Raw genomic sequence first — 22,844 nt, 5'->3', positions numbered from 1 at the left:
CTATAAAACACTGGAGGGCATGGTGGGGTAAAAGCACATTACTAGATGATGGCTACAGCAGATAGCTGAAGCCTTTTTAGTGCATTTCTAAATACATGTATAATTATATATTTTACATATCTGTAAAATCAAACGAATAATACTGTTTAAACCAATGTGGATAGTTAAGTACTGAAATACTGGTGTCCTAGTGACTGGTTTTAATTTTTTTGTTGTAATTATATCCCAGTCATAAAATTTGTCAACTACAAAACACATACTACCACCATACTGTGCCTACACCTGGACAGTACCTTGTGTGTGTGTGTGTGTGTGTGTGTGTGTGTGTGTATGTGTGTGTGTGTGTGTTTTGCAAAATACAATTAGCTGATGCATCCTATTAAAGTTCCATCCGTGTGTCATCCGTCCAACTTATATTTGATTTGAACAACAAGAAATATTCTCTCACACTACCTCTCTTGTACTGCAGGCATTTTAACTCATTATAATAACCTGAAATATCTTAGTTGCAAAAATGGTACTTCTTTCTTAATAAAAGACAGGATTGACCCTCCTCTTCTCCTCATTTACATTAAGCAGATTGTAATGTGGCTGGCTTTGCAGAACAGAACAAGCAGTGAATGGCACATTTTACTAAGGTTCTGTGCAAGGCTAATTGATTAAAATTAAGTCACGAATTAAAACTAACCTTTTTATTTTGTTCTCATTAAGAAAGTCGTCTGGCATTCAGAGATCCCATTAGCCTAATTATTATTTTATTAGTCAGAGCGCATTCAGTAATAAGTTTCCAGTTAGATGTAAATTGTAAGACTCCATTTACTCCATTATTTAATTTTGGTATTCTGTTAAAAACATTTTTTTTTATTTTATTTTGACTTTCCTCCCCCAAATTATCCCTCGCCTTCTTCCAGGCTCCTGCCCAGTTCTGATTAATATTCCATTAAGACCTCTCCTCGGAAAGACTCAGCCCGGTCCCTCTCCAATCTAAAGAAGTCTTCTTTTTCTCCTGAAATTATAGCAAGACGCGTGCCTGAGTTTCTAATTGGCAGCCTTCTCCTTCGAGACAGCCCCCTCCCTTTATTTCTAATGAAAAGCCTCGTCCTTAATTACACTTTGCAAACGCTGATTGTTATTGACAAAACTCCTGTGGCTCGGACAAACGACAGCAGATTAGTCCCATTACACTTACAGGCAGCACAACGAGAGAGAAAATAAAACAGGGATTTCGAATCGACAATGCAAAGTGAGGATAAAAGTATTTTCTCAATTTTCCTTTCATGGTTCTGCGCTTAATTGTGCAGGAGCTCGCTGTGCTGTAGTTTGGTGTGAAGCTGACTTTAGTTGTAAATATCTGTTTTTTTACGCAGGGTTTACATTATATGTTTTCAGAAAAGGAATACATCTCGGTTTTAAATGTATTATTCAAGTGAAAGTGTTTTTTGTCAATACCTGATTTGTCAGCAAGCAGCAGAGTTAATATAAATAGGTTTTGTTTGTCTACATACATAGGGCAAGCGTTAGCTATGAGTAATCCAAAGTAAATGGTTGTGGGTTTAAAACCTAATAAATATAGATGTACATTAGTGTGTGGGAGCAGACCTACAGAAGAACACTTTGTTATCAAAAGTAAAATGTTATACGTGAATGAATATGTTCTCTTGAATTAAAACTTAAACAAAAAAAAGAGTTAAATGTTCAGGGTTAAAGACAATAACCTTCAGTTACTTAACTTGCACACATTATTACATAACAAATCAAGATACTGGTACTGTAAATACCATACTGTTTCAAGATAATTTAACACTTCCACTTTGTACAGTATCTATAAGCCGGTACACCTCATGCAAGTCAGACTTACCTCCATACATAATACATTATCCATTCGTCAATGGGGTGGTTCACAGAAATCATTTGAAATGTACAGTATGTACAAAGCTTATATGCCAGAAGGATATGCCACAGAGCTAAAGCAGCAGCTCAACTAGCTCAGCTTATTAAACTTAAAATCACTTTAAAAACTTAACGATAAATAAATACATTTAAAAAAAAAAAGGTGTAAAAGTTGTGGCCTGTGTGTTTTTCTGAAAGACAAAATAGAAATACCTTGTATTGTCCTTTTAAAAAAGGCTTTGCAGGCCTCACAAGAGGCCACGCCATAGTGATAGCCGGATGCAATATCTCCACAGACGAGGCAGAGTCTCTTGGGAATGGAGTTCAACATGTACTCGCACTTAGTGGGAGAGTCCTCCATGATGGTGCTGGAGCAGTCGTCATAGCGCTTGCGACAGGCCCCGCCCCCTAGACCCGCGGCCGTGAACATGGGTGGTGAGTCAAGGCCGTTGGAGTGACCGTTCATGATGATGCCATATCCACCGCTGGCATCAGAGGAGCCGCTGGGACTGTGGTGGCTGACCGTGTCGATAACGGATGAAGGACTGGACGGTTCTGTCTTGATGTACGACCCGCAGCTTGAGGTCAAGTGTCGGTCATCAACGGCCATTCTGTTAAGCAGCCTGCAAATTTGATTACAAAAAAAAAAATACAAAAAAAAAAATACAAAAAAAGAATTATTGTGGAGAAACATGCACTCTATGAAAACATAAGCCCTGCAGCCTTGCCAGGTACAACTTATAAACCATTTAAAGGACCCCTCACAAAAAGGTTACACTGAGCTCTTGGTGTTCTTTATTGTAATATTTTATGAATGTTAAAACTAACACGACTTTCCACCTGCTGTCGGTTTTCGAAATCGACACTGTTTTCCTCCTGCCTTTGTCAGTGGTGTACAGAGTGCCACTTCACACTGAGGAAACAGCGGGGAAGTGTTTCAATTGCAGTAGACTGTGGTTAACCTTTCTGTAGTGTAACATGGCAGTCTTTCATTAGTGTCCACTCAGTGGACACACACCGTGGCAAATGTCAAGTACAGCCCTAATAATGCCTGAGAAATACAACTTCTGATTGCCGCAGCTTGTAACTTCATTCTTAATGAGTAGAAATCCTGGCTTTCCCATATTAGTTATCACTTCCAAAAAATGTATAAACACCAAAAAAATATGGACCAGGTGTATTTCAGTGTTAATATGTGAACTTTAATAAGTTGACTGCCAAAATTGAAACATGAAAATATTTAAACATATATTTCCACCAAAGAAATATACTCAGGTTTTGGCTTTCTTTGGCCTTTTTAATGACTTTTTGTTAAATGATTGTCCTGCTTACATGCTTTGCCTAACACGGAATGGAGGTTCATGTTATGATAAGTGGAGTAAAAGGCTTTGTGGTTTAGATGCTGTGCCTGCAATATCACACTGCTTGCTGTACCGTACAAGACTTCAGTTTGTAGAATCAAAGTACTAATAACCTCCCAGACTGTAACTGCATCGTGACAGCCTATCAGAACTGATAGTTCTGGGATTTGGGATTTGTGAGACAATTACAGAGTGACAAGAAGGTAACATCTTGAAAGTCAAACACTCGCCCACAGCCGTCGCCAAACCGGGAGACACTGAAGGACTTTGAGAAGTGACTCCTCGTGTTCTCTGTTTTTTTTCTCCCATTCCATTGTGATTTAATTTTTCTGTCTGGGTGATGGTGGGTTCACACTAACACAGGCCTCCAGGTCAGCAGGCCAACGCTATTTTCTCACCCTTGCTTCCTGAATTAACACGGATGGGGTCACCGTGTCACATTAAATCACATTCTCGGGTGTCACTCTCAGCGTTCATGTATATTCATTGGAGCTCTAAATATCTCTTAAAACTTAAAAAATGACAGGATACCCCCCATTAAAACAGCTGACCTTGTGGAGCAGGGTTTTCAAAAGAATGATCTTGGTCCTTACTGTTTAATAGAAGATTGCGGGATGGTGAAATCCTAATAAACTATTAAGTGTTTCACAAGCTGATAGCCTAAGCTTTGCATGTACATTACCATAAGACTAGATTATTCATTTTTTGATGAATAACTTATTTCCTTTAAAAAATATTAGTTTTATTAAAAAAAAACATTTGCTTTTACAACATGTATACTCCTGCTGGTCCACTTGTATGGAAAGGGCACTAATACAATGATGTCCTAATTGGCAGCATACCACAGAATGCTTCCCTGAGCTGTACTGCTAACTCTGTTTGTCGACAAAGAAATAAATACTTTTTTTTATTTTTTTTCCACTTTACCAATCAAGATTCATGCTGAGTGGTCAGAGCACAAAGCATAATGTGCAGTTCAGTTTTAATCTGATTGCACCTGGCCCTCGTAACCACATTTCCCTGCCCTAATAATATTCTGCTCATACTGCTGTGACCGAGATTAGACGGCCTAATGATCTTCCAAACTGCCCCTCAGTTTCTCTGTGAGTGGAAATATTGAAGAGGCTTCTTCTGTGGAGTCGACAGGTACTATGCTGGAGAGCGTAAGATTAAAATAAAAAATATAGCATAATATAACAGACACCGCTTTTTGTACCTTCAGAAATAAAAGTTCTCCATTAATACTTATTTGGCTAACCCTGATAAGTCTTGCTAAAATAGGGGGAAAGTTTTTATATTATTTAAAAGATATTATCCAATTATGACTTCAGATTTATTACGAAGGGGGTTCTTGATGATGAAAAAAATGCACTGCATCTGTTCCAGTGAGACCCACTTTAATCTCCTGTGCTGGGGACGCCCCTAATAGTGGGCTCTATTCATTTGTCTGTTGCTTAATACTGAAAGGAGACAGAACAGACCTCTTTATTGTAAAATGCACTATATATGTAAAGCTGACAAAGATTTATGATTCCAAGGCTTGCAATGCAGAAGCATAAATGGAAATGGAGTCTGAATGGGAGAGAAAGTGTGTTGTTTATGCTAGCTCATCTGGACTGTGCCTGGATCGATACTCTGGTTAGCCTCGAGATGGTGCCGGATTACCACAGGGGGACCTGGCTGTGCAAAGCCCTGACAATTAAGTTATTCTGTCTCCAACAAGGAGTAAATTTAGCTCCTCCAGCTATGTAACCGTGTCTTTATAAAGCAATGATGTCATTCAGCGCTACAACATGAGACCCGTTTTAAACTGCCTGCAAGATAGCACTGTTGTTGCCAGAATCCTGATCAATTGATCTTTTCTTAATAAAAGCATTCTGCTTCCTATTTTTAGCGCAATATGAATACATTCGGAAGGTTTCAAGCCGCACATTTTATCATAGCACGGGTTAAGTGTCCCATACCCTTATAAATAGATGATGTATAGCTTGGATAACACTGAACATTTTTTAAATGTATTTGTTCACCTGAAAGCATTTTTTTTTTTCTAGTACTACTGTAGAACATTCTGATTATTCATAATCTAAATCGGATGTTTTCTCTCATGTGTGGACTGCATGTTTATATTGGAAACCACGGAAACAGTTTAAATATGCCTGCCTAAGTAATCAAAGAGATTAAAGTATACAACGGCATTACTGGACTGAATACAACATTTGTTTTGGGGGTGTATTCTATAATTGGCATTTTTTTGCACATCATTTTTAGGGGTAAAGCCCATTGTATGAGGTCCAACGTAAATCACAGGTTGACTTGGTGTACAGAAGGACAGAGGCAAGGAGCCATGCTTGAAATTAGTTCATTAATCTTCCCCTGATAGGCTGTCCTTGTTTAGGGAAACTCTATCTAATTTAAACAAAGGGCCCATCCTGCCCAAATCATAAATTATTTTGTTCATCAGCAAAAAGGGGAGATTGTGGCATTGCAAAAAAAGTAAAATATATATAAAGTTAATAAAAAGGGCAATGCTGCAGCAATTAATACATCGGGGCTGTTGGATGTTGAATTTCAGACAGATGCCATGAAAATAAAGTACTGACCCGGTGTACAGGCCTACAGATGTACCATAAAGCAAATAATGAATATACAAACTACTAAGGTTTGAAAAAAATGTACACACACTTATAGTAAGTCACTCTAAAGCTTTTGTAGTACTGTTTGGTTTTAGCTTAAACTATTAATATTTTAAAATTTCAGTTTGTAAAAAAAATAAATAAATAAATAAATAAAAACATAAATCTGAGATTTAAAAAAAATGTATTACTTATACACTGTCTGGACCATAGGGTGAGTAAAAAGGATGAATCTCTTCCATGTTAAAACGCAGGCATCGCATTTGAAGTAAGATGTGAAGTGAACTGTCAGTATTACTGTACTCCAGTAATATTCTGCGTGTTGTTGATAAGCCCCCAGTAGTTCTACATCATGTTAAAGTGCACTGTTACATGATTTATGTTTTCCAGCCTTGCAGTATTGATATTAGACTGGTTAGGTCTGGTTTATTAAAATAATCGCGGAGGACTGTTGAGTAATGATAAACGTCTTATAAAATCTCAATTAAATTCCATTGAGTATGTATTGTTTTCTTTACTTTGAATTTTCACTGTAACAGAGAACCGCTCACTCCACTCAAATTCAATTGGCTTTTGAAAATTATTTTATAATGAATAAGTGCATGCATGAAATTCACATGTGCTTTCACATGCTTGTCATACTACTACTACTACTACTACTAATAATAATAATAATAATAATAATAATAATAATAATAATAATAATGGCTGCTTATTCAAGTGGCCTCTTTTATTCATTTGAAAAAGTAAAATCTGTTGTGGTTTACTCACAGTTATACAGCAGTTGACCACTCGGTTCAGGAGACTGTACAGTAAATACAGATTTTTCTACCACAGCACCTGTGACTGTGTACCGCTTTGTCATAGACTTGAAATAACCTGCAGAACACCTGGTAAAGCAGATTGTTCTTTGGGCCTTTGTAGCTGAGCAGCACTCAACTCGGATAATCCACTACGGTTGAAGGGTATCTTAAAGTTATAGGGCAACAGCACCGTTTATGTTTTTTTTTTTTTTTTTTTGGTCTGTTTGCCCCTTCCACTTAGAATTGCAATGTTTCAGACAATAAAACAAGAAGCATTCTCAGAGCCTGTGTGATGCCACTTCTGACTGCTGGGGCAGTCTCAGATATAACTCAGGTAGTCTACAGGGCTGAACTTGTCAACCCTGCAGTGCTTGGGTACAAGGATAAAGGAGTTTAATAGCAATGCCAGCATTATTATTATTATTTATTTCTTAGCAGACGCCATTATCCAGGGTGACTTACAATTGTTACAAGATATCACATTATCTTTACATACAATTACCCATTTATACAGTTGGGTTTTTTACTGGAGCAATCTAGGTAAAGTACCTTGCTCAAGGGTACAGCAGCAGTGTCCCCAACAGGGGACTGAACCCACGACCCTCCGGTCAAGAGTCCAGAGCCCTAACCACTACTCCACACTGCCGCCCTGCATGGCTCACCCCCCTTCAACAGCTATGTTCTAATGTAGATCTTTCACATCTGAACCTTTTCCCTTCCATCTCTCCTCTCCTCTCCCATAAACAGCGATAGTAATAAAAACTCCAGTGGACCTGAGTGATTTATATCCCAGCGTTCAGCACAACTCGATTCAGGATTAATTAAACTGTGGGGAAATTGCTGGAATTAATGGGTCTCCTTCAGGGGGCAATCCACACATACATCTCACTCCTGGCATCCACATGACTTGTGAGATTTTCCTTTCTTCTGCAGATGTTTTGTTGTGATTGTTGTTTATATTGTGATGGTCAAAAAATAATATGCCGAGTATTAAAATAAATAAATACAAATAAAAGACGTGTAAATATAGACTGCTTACTTAGAAAGACAAACTCAAATAAATGCCAGTGTTTTAAAAGTAATTAACTGTTGCACTTACACATTTTGATAAATGCTTGAACCCTTCAGATCAGTTTGATTGACCGTGCAGGAGAACCTATCCTCGCACCCACAAGTGAATTTATCAAGGTGAGAACAAATTGCCTTCTAGTTCCTTGTATGCAATAATTACACAGAACTTAGTTTTCAGATTGCCTGCAACTTTGAAGGTCCAAGTGCTGGTAAACACTGTTGGAAATAAAAGTCTGAAAATGACTTATCATAAAAGAAAGTAATACTAGAGTCATTGAACATTATATAGAGATATTCGCTGGGGTTGAGGCTGGTTGAATGTCACAGACAGTAGGCCAACAGTTTATTAAACCTGTGATGTCAGAAGGCAATCTTTTTTTTGACTATTGACCGCTGGAGTGACTATTGTCCTGTTTCTCTCAAACTTCAGTTACATAAATTATGTAATAAAATTTATATAAATTAAGTATAAATGTATAAAAAAATATAATGTATAAAAACAAAAGTTTTGGCCAATGTCTTCTTCAATGTTGTCCCTGTTTTTTTCTTACAAAGGCAGCGCTTAGTTCCAACGCTTTTTGTGATTCAAGCATCTGTTTTTTTCTTGTGCTTTCTTTTCAGTGTTGTGCAGCCACCTGTGTGTTGTTTATTGTCTATTTAGGATTGCCCACGAAGAGGCAACATACTGTATTGAATCTTACTATCGGTAATTGTTATGTGATCTTATCTGAGCACGTACAATATCTGATTGGATGACTGAAACAAAAATAAATTTTATGTATTTTTCAGTAACAAGCATTTTCTAATGCAAGACAATTTAAGGTGTTTTTTTTTCTATTTTTCGTGGAAATAAACACTGTCCTTATTTGTCCAAATAAAATAAAACCAGATAATGAGATTAGAATAAATCCCCTTTATCTTTTGTAATTTTCTCTATTGATATAACAGGGGTGATTTCTCATGGCAAATCACACCAGACCTGAGCTTTTGCCACATTTTTTACTTTTTTTTTGTTGATGTTGTTCACAAATCGAATTAAAAGGAAAAACTAGCATCTCCAAAATATTCCCTGTGGGGTGCCTAGAGGATCCCTAACAGCTATACGGATACTTCATGAACATAATATAAAAAAGAACGAAATGTGTTATGTTATTTGATCTTGCTTACACATCGGGACTGTGTAAACCTTTATTAATTAATTTGTGGCATTTTGATTCTTCTCTGTATATTGTACATTTTAAATGGTGTCAGATCCACAGTAAATACCACTGATGTTCATTGAAAAAGTAACTGTATATGTATCTCACCCAAATAGTCTAATTGGTGTATGTCAGCGATATTTAAAAGGCATCAGTGTTTCGATCCTCCACGACATAGATCATTTATAACAACGTTTCTATTTAAATTTTAGGAGAAAGTTTATAGCATAAGATTTTTGTTGAAAAATATAGCTCCTTTAATATTGAATTGATAGAGAAATCTCTTGATTCCCCTGAGAACGTTTGTAAAATAACAATCCATTCTGTGGTACATAATACATAAGGTTAATACTGTATACAGTATATTGCCTATATAATATAGAAATAAATAACATCTGTGTGTGCATCCAAACATCCCTCTTCATACAGGTTGTTGTGACCGACTGCAATGTAGCTGAATCAGGTTGCTTTTGCAGCACAGAGAGAAACGTTTTCAGCATGTAGAAGTGCCTGTGAATGTAAACACTGTGTACATCAGGCTCTCTCCTTCTCTTTGAGTGTCAATGGCAGACTGATCAGGCAGACCTTGCCCCAGCCTATAGTCAGAGAGCAAGGGTTTTCCACACTCTCCCAAGGAGAGTATTAATAAAATAAAACCCTGCCGTCAGCACACTGCAGCACACAGCTGTTTGGGGTTCATCGAGCGTCAGTAAATTACTAAATACCTTTTACTTCACATTGAATTCATTTGTGGTGCTTTATTCTTGCAACCAAAGCACTTTCAGCACTAATGTGCTTGTGATGCCATTGCACCCCAGAGTGCTTTGTGAGGCGGTTCACACTGTCCCATGTAACTCCAATGTCAATCCAGCATCACTTAGAGGTCTAAAACACTTAACAAATGTCCACACCTGTGAATTCCCACATTGAAAGCATACCAACTCCCCCCACCCCCCCACCCCCTAGTGCAGACAATAAAATACAAACCAATGTCAACCCTTCCATTTCTGAGTAAGATTAAAAAACAAAATGTAAACGAGAGCCAATGGGAGGTCACTGAATAGCTGTGTACATCGCGTACTTGGTTAAGCTGTCAGTTAGAATCAGAGGGAGTATTGTGAAGGACAGTTTTAATATTGATTTAATAAATAAACAGAGCTAACCATCGATCCTAATGTTATTTTGCATTTCAATTACTGTTCAGAAACATAACCTTCAAACGACTGCTCGCTCGATATCAATACCATTCGCTGATAAACACCCGCATGCCTGGCTCAAGCACGTTGTCTTTCTTTAATGTGTAAATACACATACTATACATTATTACTCAATTTACTGTGACATTTTATTCAATGATATAGGTATTGAATACAATTTCTTGCGGTGTGTAACGACCACAAACTGCAAGCAATAACATGCTGTCTAAATGCTGCATATTAAATATCCTATTATTACCTGTAAAAAAAGGTAGGGATGATATAAAAACACATTCCCATGTGTTGTGAGAGTGTTTTGTTTCTAACTAAATATTTCCATTTGGACAATCCTGTAGACATGAGATAAAATATTCAGTTTATTTATGTGTTAAGCCCCAGAAGAGAAAACTGTGCCATACGTTGACAGAATGCTCACTGTGCTATTAATAATGGAACCAATTATCAGTAATGCTTAATTCTGAGTAAGAATAACCATCTCACCAGAGTATTACAGTATAATTCCATTTGAAACACTGTTACACTAGAAGACACGATTGATGTTTAAATAGTATCTGATGCCAGCTGTTACCGTGATCTGTCTGCAAACAGTAATGCACATTAATCCCACAGCTAAATTGTTTCCACACACAGAAGTGTTACTGTGTAATAACTGACTTATAATTCTTTAGTTAAAGTTACAATGACCCCTTAAAAATGAAACAGTGCTAATCACAGACAGTTCCTTGCATCAAATTGTCATGTGATGTTTGCTTTACTACTCAATCAGTTGATATTTTATTCAACATTTTCCTCCATAAAAAAATAAAAAAGATGGATTAATATGACAGCAGCTGATTTTCCAGGAAGCCATTAGCTAACGCTTGGCAAAAATGTATTTCGCTGATCCTAATTTCGGTACAAATGTGCAGCTTTAACTTAACTTTAAAGTGCCTGGGTGATGCGTGCGGCAAATATGTTAAAAATAGCACTGTCTGAGGCTTCAATAAGAGCACTAACCTCAAGAGCATCTGGAATATTTAAGAGACAAATAAGTAAATTAGTTCTATGACATTTTCTCAATTTCTGAAAAAGACTACTAATAATAATAATCATAGATGACATTTTGCCCTTCTGCTTTTAATTTATGGGGCATCTTAAGTTTTTATTTGGCTGTATACCTTTGGCTTCCAACCAGATCCCTGAAAATGCCTAGGTGTAACTGTAACTGTAAATCAAGAAGCCATCCTCTATTATAGCGAACAGAGAATTGCTGACATGCTGGTACTGTGATGGTGACACCATTGCGCAGCAAATGCCTTTGAGGCATCAGCATGCCAGGCTACCTAATGGAATCCCAAAGACTAACCAATGGTGCTTTTAAAGCCATTATTCTGTTATAAAAAATACAAGGTTATTATTATTATTATTATTATTATTATTATTATTATTATTATTATTATTATTATTATTATTATTCACTTTTCTAATGGAAGGCTCCTCTGGGAGTGCAGGTAGCTTTGCCTTCTTAACAAAACTCTTTCTGAGGTCAAGTGGTGCTTCAGGAGAGAAGCAAGTCGTTTAACGCATTTGCCCTAAGATGTGTGAGACTGAATTTGCATGTCTATAGCAGCAACTTTTCTTTCACTCCTATCCTTTATACAGTAAATACAAATATCAAAAACAACACATATAGATAGACGGTCTGTACTCCGTATGCATGGAAAACATTGATACATTTAGCCTGGTAAAGGGTGGACTCTAGGCATGGTCGCAAAACAGAAGGGATTAGCTCTCAGCAGTAGACTACACAGAAATACTCCATCTGGTGATACAAATTAGCTTGACTATTACATTTAAGTGTTGCATTTGATTTACAAATGTAACCTGCTGATTATTCAGAAAGGAATCATTTGGCCAATTCTGTCAGTGAAATGAACTATCTATCTATCTATCTATCTATCTATCTATCTATCTATCTATTATAGTACTATACATTTATATATAGAAAAGAGCGTTCTAAAAGTAAATGTTGTTACAATTAAAAATTGTAACACCTTTCCTGGTGACTCGCTAATTGCCAGATTACTGTTTAAAGGGCAAGATGTACTCAGATATGTAAATGTGGATTAGCAGGTTTAGGCTAATGCCACTTTGACTGAGGAACCTTGGATCCCAATCTCCTTCAATAGATATTCAATTTACAGAGAGGTGGAATTCAGGTCTTTTGTGGCACGAGCTTCAGAGGAGGGGTGCAATTACTATGAGATTTGAAATCCTGCCTGAAAAAGACTGCTATTCACTGGTTTCACCATAAGGTGCAATTAGCATGTAAAATGTAAGACCGCAATTTTAAACAGTGTGAGTCTGTACTACAGCTGGCTTTCTTTACTAAGTATAGATTATAAAGCTGTCAATAAAAAGGGATGGGTCTGGTAGAGATACTCATTATAATGAATGAGAAAATAAACCCTGATTTAAATAAAGCAATGGATTTAGATTTTTTCTTATGGAAACCCCGTTAAGTGTAAAATTTAATTTAAGCACTAGGTTTTAAGGAAAATCCCTAATGCCCCAGTTACATGTCTGTAGATCTGCAGATACGTCGCTTCTGTTTACTCAGATTAATTAAATAGCCAGTGGTCACTATTTGAAGTGGACACTGAAGCCAGGACCCCAGCTAATACCAAGATCTCCGATCGTGCCCAAAAGCTTGTTTCACTAATGTATTCTGAAACTAAATTACTGTCAGCTGATCCCATCTGGATAGCGTCTGTGAGGACTGAATCAGTTACTCTCCACTGGCTGAACCACCGATACCATCTCGAGGAAGACAACAAAAATGTGATTACCTTCAATAAAAAGGAACACTTTGTAATTTCACAAAGAGCTTTTAACTTGAGATACACTAATGGAATTGCTTTTCTCTGTTTTTAAACTAACTTGTAAATAACTCCACTCTGATCTCTGTGCATTCCATGATAACATTACATAAAAAATATTTGATATCAACTCTCCAATATAACAAATCTTTATTCCTGCAAGCCACCGAGGGTTTTGTCTAACACTACTGTTTAATGCCTATATATATATATATATATATATACTACATGTGCTGTATTTATTTTTTTTGTTTTAATCAAAGTTATGTTTTTTTTTTATATATATAAGTTAAATCATGCATTCTTTCACTAATTAATATTAAGGTGTTTTCATACCTGCAGTACAAGACATGATTCAACATGCTTTCAAGTCCATCAATTAAAATGACCACATTTGTGATATGAGTGCAATTTACAGTATACATTAGTGAATAACTTCCCCAGCAACATTTATATGTCAGTGCAGAAAACAATTATACCCATTTTTTTTTGTACACAGCAGTTTTCCTTTAAAATATCTATATATCTATCTATCTATATATATATATTTATTTTTTGACTGTATATTTTTTAGCTATATAAAATCAAAGATAAATGTGAATGCAAGAGACATCTTTCAGGTTTCTTTTGTTGTGTACAGCATATTTGATTTTGATGGCACATTTAATTTCTTAGAAGAAGCTTAATACAATATTAACAAATTATTTTCTTTCATATGGAAGTTCTGCACCAAACCTTAAAGAGACAGCATTTTAAATCATATGTTCAGTTTCTTTTTAAAAATCAATGTTATATGGTATATTTGGATGTAGAAGGCTGTACATATAGTGTACTAGGATCCCAACTACCCTAAAACAATGATATCTACATACAGTATGATTAGTTCATTCAATTCAAAATAAAAATACACGTCTTAAAAAAAGTCTTGCCCTTTAACTTCAGCAATTACTAATTAAGAACGGATTTTGATTCCTATAGTGACTTTATTGTCATTTAGATAAACTGCATTCACTAAAAACATCTAGACATACAACCTAAACATACAGATCACACACAGTGTATAAAACAAGGCGGATTCAAGGGCCTACTCTATATTCTGTTGAAAAGAAATCTCTTTTGGCATCATAGGCACTAAGTTCAAATACATTTGGAGAAAACTTTATTTTAATCTGCAATCTCTGTACTCTAAATGACTTGTGACTGATACAGAACGGTACACATTTTTAAAAAGTATTCTTCACCATAGCATGTATATTCTGTGTCTGGTTTAACTGGCTAAGAAATACTAGATGTAATTATAAATGCACATTGAGAACTTGTTGTAAATCCTGGAATGAAAGTGTGGAGGAAGTTGAATTTAATCAAGCGAATAATTTTCTTGAGACATTAGACATTCCTGAATTCCTCGTATATTGACTACCGCGCTCCACCAACCGCTCTCCTTTCAAAGGTCATTTGTAAAGCGAAAACATTTCGGGAGATATTTTAGGTTCGTTGGTAGTGCTTTAATTATTTAAACATCTAGAGCATGTTATTAGTATCTAACTATCAATATGTCATTTACCGCTGTCAAATTCACCCATTCGATCATTACAAATCGGACAACCTAAAGCCAATTTAACCACTCTGGGTTTTAATAATTGTTTTAATAAGGTTTTTACATTTTATATTGAAGTACCTGGCTTTGGATAAACACTCTTCTCTATATATACAATCATAAACAGTAAAACAGTTGTTTCCCTTGCACTCATTAGAATTCATTTTACGAGTTAATTCTCTGTCAAATTTAAAACTCCTCTTTAGATATTTTATTTAACATCATGTAATCAAAGAAAGCCACAATAGTAATACAGTATTTTTTATGTTAGATTTGGAAATGTTATATTTTTAATTTTTGGTCAGTTTTTCATTAAGTATATGGAAAACTACAAAGTGGTATGTAATTCAATATGTTAACATAACATAACTCACCAGGTTTCACTGGACTTTATGAAGCAAAATGAGTTAATTCTATAGGGTGATGCAAAACTGTTGGTCCTACTGTATAGTCACAATTAAAACAACAACAAAGATGTTCAACACATTTGTAAATCTGCGCAGAAACAGCACATGTGTACTTCTATAAAAGTATTATATGTTGTGCACCACATTTAGAGATGTTACAAACACTCTCTGCATTTAACACTTCAGCATTCAAATATATCCACCACATTTAAAATATTTAATTACACATTCATTACATTTTTTCAAGATCTGTACAATCCCAGTTATTAGATGTTGTTTTTATTTTAATTTTATATTATTTTATTCACCTTCCTTTTATTTTTTTTATTTTATATAAAAAGTAACAAATCCCAAACATATCTGATAAAATAGCCTGCACCTCCTTGCAGTTTGAATTATTATTTTTAAAATTATACAGTTATTCAATGCCATTATTTCTAGAAAGCATACAACAGTGCCACATATTTTAATTATATTTATTGTAAAAACACTGAACATTTTTATTTAGTGTTCATCACACTCCACCAGTTTTCTTTCAAAAATGAGATATTCACCAAAGTATTTAAAAATGTTTCTGAAGTGTGAAAGGTGGTACAGTGGAACAGTATTCTTGTAACGGTTCCTAAAAACATCTTCTCAAGTTTGCATACACCCCAGCGAGAGAGAAAAAATGAATCTTAAACTGTAAAATGCAATGTTTCAATATACTATAATTGTATCTTCACTGTATAGCTCCAATACATGTATTGTAATTGTATCTCAGGGCATAGTTTATTAATATTGTTTATTATAAACTGCCCTACAGATTAGATTATAACTGTAATACACTTTAAATTGAATCTGGTGTTTTATTAAAATATTAACATGTGTTCCAAATGTGCTACAAATTGATATATTTATGTCTAATTTAATTAAAAGCTTTAAACCTATATAAACATTAGTGAAATTAATTTATTATATGTTGTTGTTAGTCCAGTTTATCTACACCATGTGAGAAATAAAAACGGAATATATTTGTATTTTTTTAAAACAATTTAAATGCAAGAAAAAATATTTTTTTAAATCCTGATATCTATTTATTGCTAACCATGAGATATCGATGTGTAGTTATAAGATACTCTTTATGCAACACATTAAAATAAAGCACATAAAAAGTGCAACAATAATTTTGCAATCTGCTACAATTTATTGAAAAAATATTAACTTTTATGTTCTTCGAAGATTTTAAGCCATCCAATTTATATTGAATCGTGGGTGAAAAGTGCAGAGCTATATAAAAAACATTGTAATCCAGATCAGTATTAAACACAAAGCAGATTAAATTGGGATTCATATTTAAAGCGAGTATGATAATGGGTTAAAGGGCATTTCTGGCCCCTGGTCATTCAAGGGTTAATGTCTGGGCACCAGATCCTAAAATATTTACCAAAATGCCAGTTTCTTAATTAATTTCCACTTTCCTGGTTCTGTTTGCTAATTACTGTAATTATAAAGTTATTCAAACTACATTGTTAAACAATGCTTAAATACATGTTTCACATTGTGTTACGTTAGACATAACTGATTATACATCATTTATTGTTACAAAAAAAAAAGGGGAATCATTTGAATTAATTTCCCTAATCAGATTGCATATAGCAAATACTTATAATATTTAAAAAATGCAATACGTGTGCCACATGCTGCATGTTTATTTATGAGTGAATTAATTGTGCAAAGACAAGAACTATTTGTTTTAGATATTTATTGATTGATATTGGTATATATTTCAGAACAATAAACCATAACTGAGATCACTGGGGGAAAACAAAACCTGCTGATATCAAGTAGTTAAACTTATGCCAAAAACAAACCAATTTATATTTAAATTGAATTCACAAATGCAAAATAAGTGTATCATAAGATTGCTATACAGACATTTAAATGTATCTTTTGTATAAACAATTAATACAAAGGTATATATGTATAAAACTGCTTGAAAACATTACAATTCTCATAAAATCTACAAAAAAGGTCAAGCATTAAAGACCATTCAAACAGCTCCTTAATTGTTTTGCATGTTAAGTTACGCGATGAGCAGCACACTTTTTATATGGTATAGTTCATTTTATTAGAACTTTTATGCCTTTGCTTGATGTCCTGCTGCAGCTCAAGTCTGCTTTTCCCTTTTATGAAATACCAATTCATTAACAAACACTTTAATATAATTTCTTATCCTATTCCAAATGGCAAATTAAACTAATCCAATCAGCAGCACAACACTAAAATACACATTTTAAAAGACAAATAGGTTTAAAACTGCCAAACTCTCCTCAGCAGCTTTGTGATGTTACACAAACTCAGTGGCAATCTGTTCTACCACAATTCAGCTGGTACTCAGCATAAACCAGGGCTAAAGGTGCCTTCATTTATCTTACTGTGTGCAAATATTCTGAAAGTGTAATCCTCCGCTCATTATCTAGTCTATTCAGTGTGTCTAATCTGCTTGAATTTATTTCACATCACACTGAGAGCCAAGCTGAAAATACAGGACCAGCCGGAAAAACTTCCTCTGCTATTGTAGTACGCATCGCAGCGCTAACCCCTTTACAATAATTCATTATTATCCGTGAAGAAACAGCGTGCTTCCCAAAGAGAAGGCAGACAGAAAGAGGAGTATGGGTCTGTTTGGTTATTTATTGACTTATTCATTGCTCAAAATAAAAGTTTTGAGTTGCGAGACAATTTTCCTTTCACTGCACTATGGATGTTTCTATAAGACCACTCATTTGTTCCTTTTAACAATTCACTTGAAACTCAACACAGATATAATACTGCGCCTGCTACTACCTATTGTATAACGATTGTGCAAAACCACATCATTGAAATAGAAGCAGAGAGAGAGGGAGATCAATTATTGTTTCTTACGAGAAGAAGTTGCGTGTGGTCCACTGCAACTCATCCAAGGAAGAAGCAAACATTTATAAAAAAAGAAAAGAAAAAGAAATAGAATAGAATAGAAGAAGTGCACCTACTGGTTGTGATAGCTGATAGGGTCTGGGATACAAAGTTCTGAAATGTCCATCAGTCCAGTTTTAGCATTCCAGGAATCACAGCGAGAGGAAAAGAGAAAGAACTGACAACAATTCACCCCAATAGGTAGGAGAGCAGCAGAGGCACAGAGAGACCACTTTCAGCACTGCCCAAAACCCCTGCGTGAGAATGTATGTGTGTGTTTATGTATGTATGTGTGAGAGACAGGTAGAGGGGGTGAAAGAGAGAGGGAGAGAGAGAGCTAAGATCGAGAGACAGTGAGAGAGATAGTGAGAGGAATGAAGCTCTCCATGGTCAGGATAGGGCTCTTTAAGACTGAAGGGCTTGATGAATATGGAGCAGCTGCTGTTGGCTGGCTCTTAGGGGCTGGTCTTAAAATGACAGAGCAGAGGCAGGCAGGCAGGCAGGCAGGCAGGAATGGGAGGAGGAGACGTGGGGGCAGCCAGTCACAATTGAAATACTCACGCAGGAAAACACTACCGTACTGGAGACAATATACAGACATTATTAATCATATAAATAATTAGGAACAAAATGACAATTTGGACACCTTCTTGCTATACAAAAACAGTTTTTTTTTGGTTTTTTTTGGTAATTTGTAACATAAAATCTATGAAATAATTTGGAAAATGTATTGCAAATTGTATATAATTGCCCATTCATTAATAATGTTGTATAACAGTATACATCTGGAATGATTTTGAACACTGCAATATTTCCTGCTGGTATTAATAACAGCAGTTATTTTTCAGTAAATAATACAAAGTTAAAAACAGAAATAATCTGATAATCCATTATATCTCAGTAACCTGCTGCTCTGAGGGGCAAATTGTGAGATCAAAACTCACCTAAAATTCTCATTTGACAATGTAGAAAACGAAATGTTTACAGAATTAAATATCTGCCAGTAATACATCTATTCCACACCACAAATACCATTTTTTTAAAACTGTACTTCTTTCTGACCAGGCATGTTTTTGTTTATTATTAAACAGAGAAAACAAGGTGTCTAAATGAAGTAGCTACAGTAGCAAATTGAGTTATTTTTCTATGAACATACTGTCTATAAAACACAATAGCTAGAAGGCTTTGAGGTTTTTTTTAAGGAAATGACATCACCTCAAAGCAAGTTGTATAATACACCTTTACAACCAGAATTGACCATTCTTGTTGTTATAACACTTGCTTCAGGGGACAAAACCCTCGATATCTGAACCATCTTCCAAAGAGGTGACCTAGTGGTCTAGGTGCCAGCTCCTATCTCCACCTTTTTTTTTTCTCTCTCTGAATAGCTAACTGACCGGTTATTTCTGGTTCTAATGGTTTCTTTCTTTTTAGTTTTTTTAGTGTTTTATGTTTTACACTAATTGCAGTGCAAGATAATATAATCCAGCCATATAATAATACAAGTAACAATAAAGAAGTGCAGTCAGCTACAGTAATTGAGAACACAGAGGACCCAGGCTTGAGGCACACACTGAACCAGGATAATGCACACCCAGGTTGTGAAGGAGGGTCAATGGCAGCTGGTCAAGGCGGAGCTCGTTAATCTCTGCCCACTTTCTACCTGTCCTCTCATACTCTCTCTATTTCTACCTGGTTGACATTTCCCCCTTTTAATGTCTTAATAAACAAATTTACAACCAAACTGTGCACAGCCCAAAAAAGAGGGCTACTGAAATTACTGCACACAATATTCCCTCTGCACGCCATGCATCTGGTTTGCTATCCTTTGTGAAGGGATTTTTTTTTTTTATTTGTGAACATGTAATAATACACTTACAAAATCAGCAAAAAAAAATAAAGAAATAAAAATCATTTTAAAAAGAATGGAGCACAGCTATCTGTAGTTTGACTAGCTACGAACCTTTTATTCTCGGGGACAGAAATATTGCACGTGGAGGCTTTGTAAAAGATTAATATATTAGCCCCTGATGTGTTTTTGAAAATACGCGCAAGAACAATGGCTCTGAGGCTTCAATGAATATTACATTCCAAGCACCGCCATTCAAATCACGAAGTCTCTCCTTCAACACAAAAGTACGAGAGAACTGCTCAGCTTATATTTAGTTTAATGTGGCTAATTGGGTTCCGGATTCCATTTAGATGAAAGCAATGGCACATCCTTTGGTACCTTTTGTATTCCTATATAATTCAACTTTTAAAAAGGGAAAGCACACAATGCACAGCATAATTATGTTTTCAGCTGAAAAAATACTGTTACAAGCACAGATTAACTTTACACCAAGAAGCATTATCAATCCTACTAGTAAAATGAGCTGCAGTCAAGTAATAGGCCCGTTTTCAAATGCCTTGTTCCCTTGATGTTAATATCTTTGTGTAATGTTGGCTGGAATACAGAACACAGCCAAGACATTGAGAAAGTCAAATCATTATATACGTTAGTGTTTCTAAATATACTACCATATTTCACAGTTAAGAATACTGCCAATCAGTACATCGCAAAAAATACAGCTGTATATATATATATATATATATATATATATATATATATATATATATATATATATATATATATATATATTTAAATGTGGGATGTAATGATATAAAAGCGAATCCAGGTATTGCAAAAAAACAATCAGATAACAATGCTTAATGTTCCTTGTTTATCATGAAGTATAAATTGTTTGTGCTGCTAGAGCATAACATGTAACATAATAAATGCTGCATTATTTTCTACTTGACAGACACAAGGTTCCGAATGTTATGTATGCGTTTGCTTGCCATGATATTACTATTTAATTCAGACACAGAAACATCATCACAGGACAGGAATATGTATCTATTACTGAATTCATACGAATGTGTGAATTGAATAATATTTTAAAACTGTTTTCATTTAATTAAACCAGTAAGAATGATGTAAAAGTAATTACACTTGTTTATTCATATTTGATATAGTAGGACTGTTGGGAATATGAAAAAGCAATAACATTAGTTTAGAAAAATGTTATGAATTCTATTCTGTACTACAATTTAAAAATATATAATTAAATTAAACATTTTACTTATTTAAATTATTTTTTTTAAATATCAACTTTCTTATAAAAAAAAAAAACAACCCAGTAAATAAAAACGTATCAATAAATGATAATAAAACGTGCACGGCATGATGTTAGAACTGTGCCGATGTCTTTGTATTTTGTATTTTGTCTCAGCACAGCTGCAGTTTACTGTACAGCGGGGCTTTCCACATAGCAAGCAAAGTCACACAGTATTTCAACACAAGTACTGCAGCAGCTCTCATACTAAAAAAGGGCATCTCAAAATAAATCAATAAATCAATCTCTATAGGGTGTACATCTTTGACTTGACTGGGAAACAGAGAAATAACTTCTAATATCACAAACATATGGGTAACCAGAAGTACCATTGTCCCTTCCCTGTTTTCCTGTGTTCATGCTTAACCCCTGTTTGAAGACTACCAGGTGTCCACTACCAGTAGACTGATAGTCTAGCATTCTCTTTTAAATGCAAGCCAATAGATTCTCACCAGCAGGGCTGCTTTCATCAAACCATCAGTGAAAACTCACTGGACTAACAAGCATTCGTTTGAACTCAACAGTTCTCTTCCTCTTATTTTATTTTCCCATTTAGTTTCATTTACTTACTTTTCAACAGAATGCATCACAGCTTTAACACATGCTGAACACATGAACGGTACAGCATACAGAAGACACCAGTCATGCAAAGTCATAGTTTTACGTGACCCCTGCAATGTCTTCAGGCACAACTTTTAATTCAAGGCAAATCAGAGACAAAATTCCAAACTCTTAAAAAAAAAAAAAAAAAAACTTTAAATAGATTCATAGGCTCATACAGATTACCTTTGCATTTAAAAAAATAAAAAATCCTTACTCTCCAAGTAAAACATGTATCCTTGTTTTGTGGACCTATCCCAATCACATGCAGTATAAACACATGAGAAAAAGAACTACTGCACTTGCATGATAAAGAAGACGTGTAAAGGAGGAATGGTTACTCTACCTTATCAGACAGGTAGGTCATAGTGAACTCCCCAGGAGGTACTGCTATGAAGAATGAAGTCTCAGAGTTACAGTGGCAGCCCCAGCCTCTGTGTTAGTAAATGTAGGGTTTATTAACACAGGACTAGCAACTCCTCCTCCTCCTCCTCCTCCTCCTACATTCAGACTGCCCAGCCTACTGAGCTAAACACTTTAAAACTCACAAACCACCTCAGAGCCTTAAAGCTGCTCACCTCCATTCCTGGACACTAATGTAAAGCAAGAGGAACAGGCACCGAGCATTTTGCCAAAGCATTAGCTGGACAGTTACCATTAGTTTTTGTCCGGCGTGTGTAACAGAATCCCTGGAAACCCCAGTACCACTGAGACGGACACTTTCAAATGCTGTTTCTATAAAGGTATTATATTGATGGCATGGTGCCTAACAACAATTCCAGGTAGTGTATAAACCATAAATCACAAACTGTCACAAGCTGGCATCATTATACAGTGGCGGACTCGCACAATAGTTTAAATAACCCCCAACATGTTAGAACACTATTGTTTAGTGCTAGTGTATTATTTTACTGTGTTTTGTAAGAGGTGTGGAAATGTGGAAATGTAGGCTAGCAAATGTTGTATAGTACATAATTATCTGTGTGCCAAAAATGAAAGAAGACCATCCATTCTTTCTTCTTGACTTTTCTTTGCTTCATTCTTTAAGATGTACAAAAAATATTCTATCAATCTTATTGTTTTTCTAATAGTTTTTTTTTTTTTGTAACCTGA

General features: G+C 35.2%; 1 protein-coding gene across 3 annotated transcripts in view; it reads right to left on the bottom strand.

The window, feature by feature from the left end:
- The window catches only part of LOC117422071 (steroid hormone receptor ERR2), a 75,680-nt gene that overhangs the window by 34,117 nt on the left and 18,719 nt on the right, over positions 1–22,844 (bottom strand). Inside the window, exons 1-2 of one of the 3 annotated variants that reach the window (XM_058987886.1) lie at positions 22,078–22,149; positions 2,104–2,513 (exon numbers count right to left, since the gene is read on the bottom strand). In XM_058987886.1, coding sequence (XP_058843869.1) covers positions 2,104–2,500 — 397 coding nt within the window. In that variant the 5' untranslated portion in view covers positions 2,501–2,513; positions 22,078–22,149. Of the gene's footprint in view, positions 1–2,103; positions 2,514–18,050; positions 18,421–22,077; positions 22,150–22,844 lie in introns of those variants that run through there. The other 2 variants (XM_058987885.1, XM_034036713.3) reach the window with 2 other exon arrangements.

The sequence above is a fragment of the Acipenser ruthenus genome, chromosome 15 (genome assembly GCF_902713425.1).
Source record: "Acipenser ruthenus chromosome 15, fAciRut3.2 maternal haplotype, whole genome shotgun sequence".
Taxonomy (NCBI): domain Eukaryota; kingdom Metazoa; phylum Chordata; class Actinopteri; order Acipenseriformes; family Acipenseridae; genus Acipenser; species Acipenser ruthenus.
The sequence above is the reverse complement of the archived record's forward strand: the minus strand, read 5'-3'. Positions and strand labels throughout refer to the sequence as shown.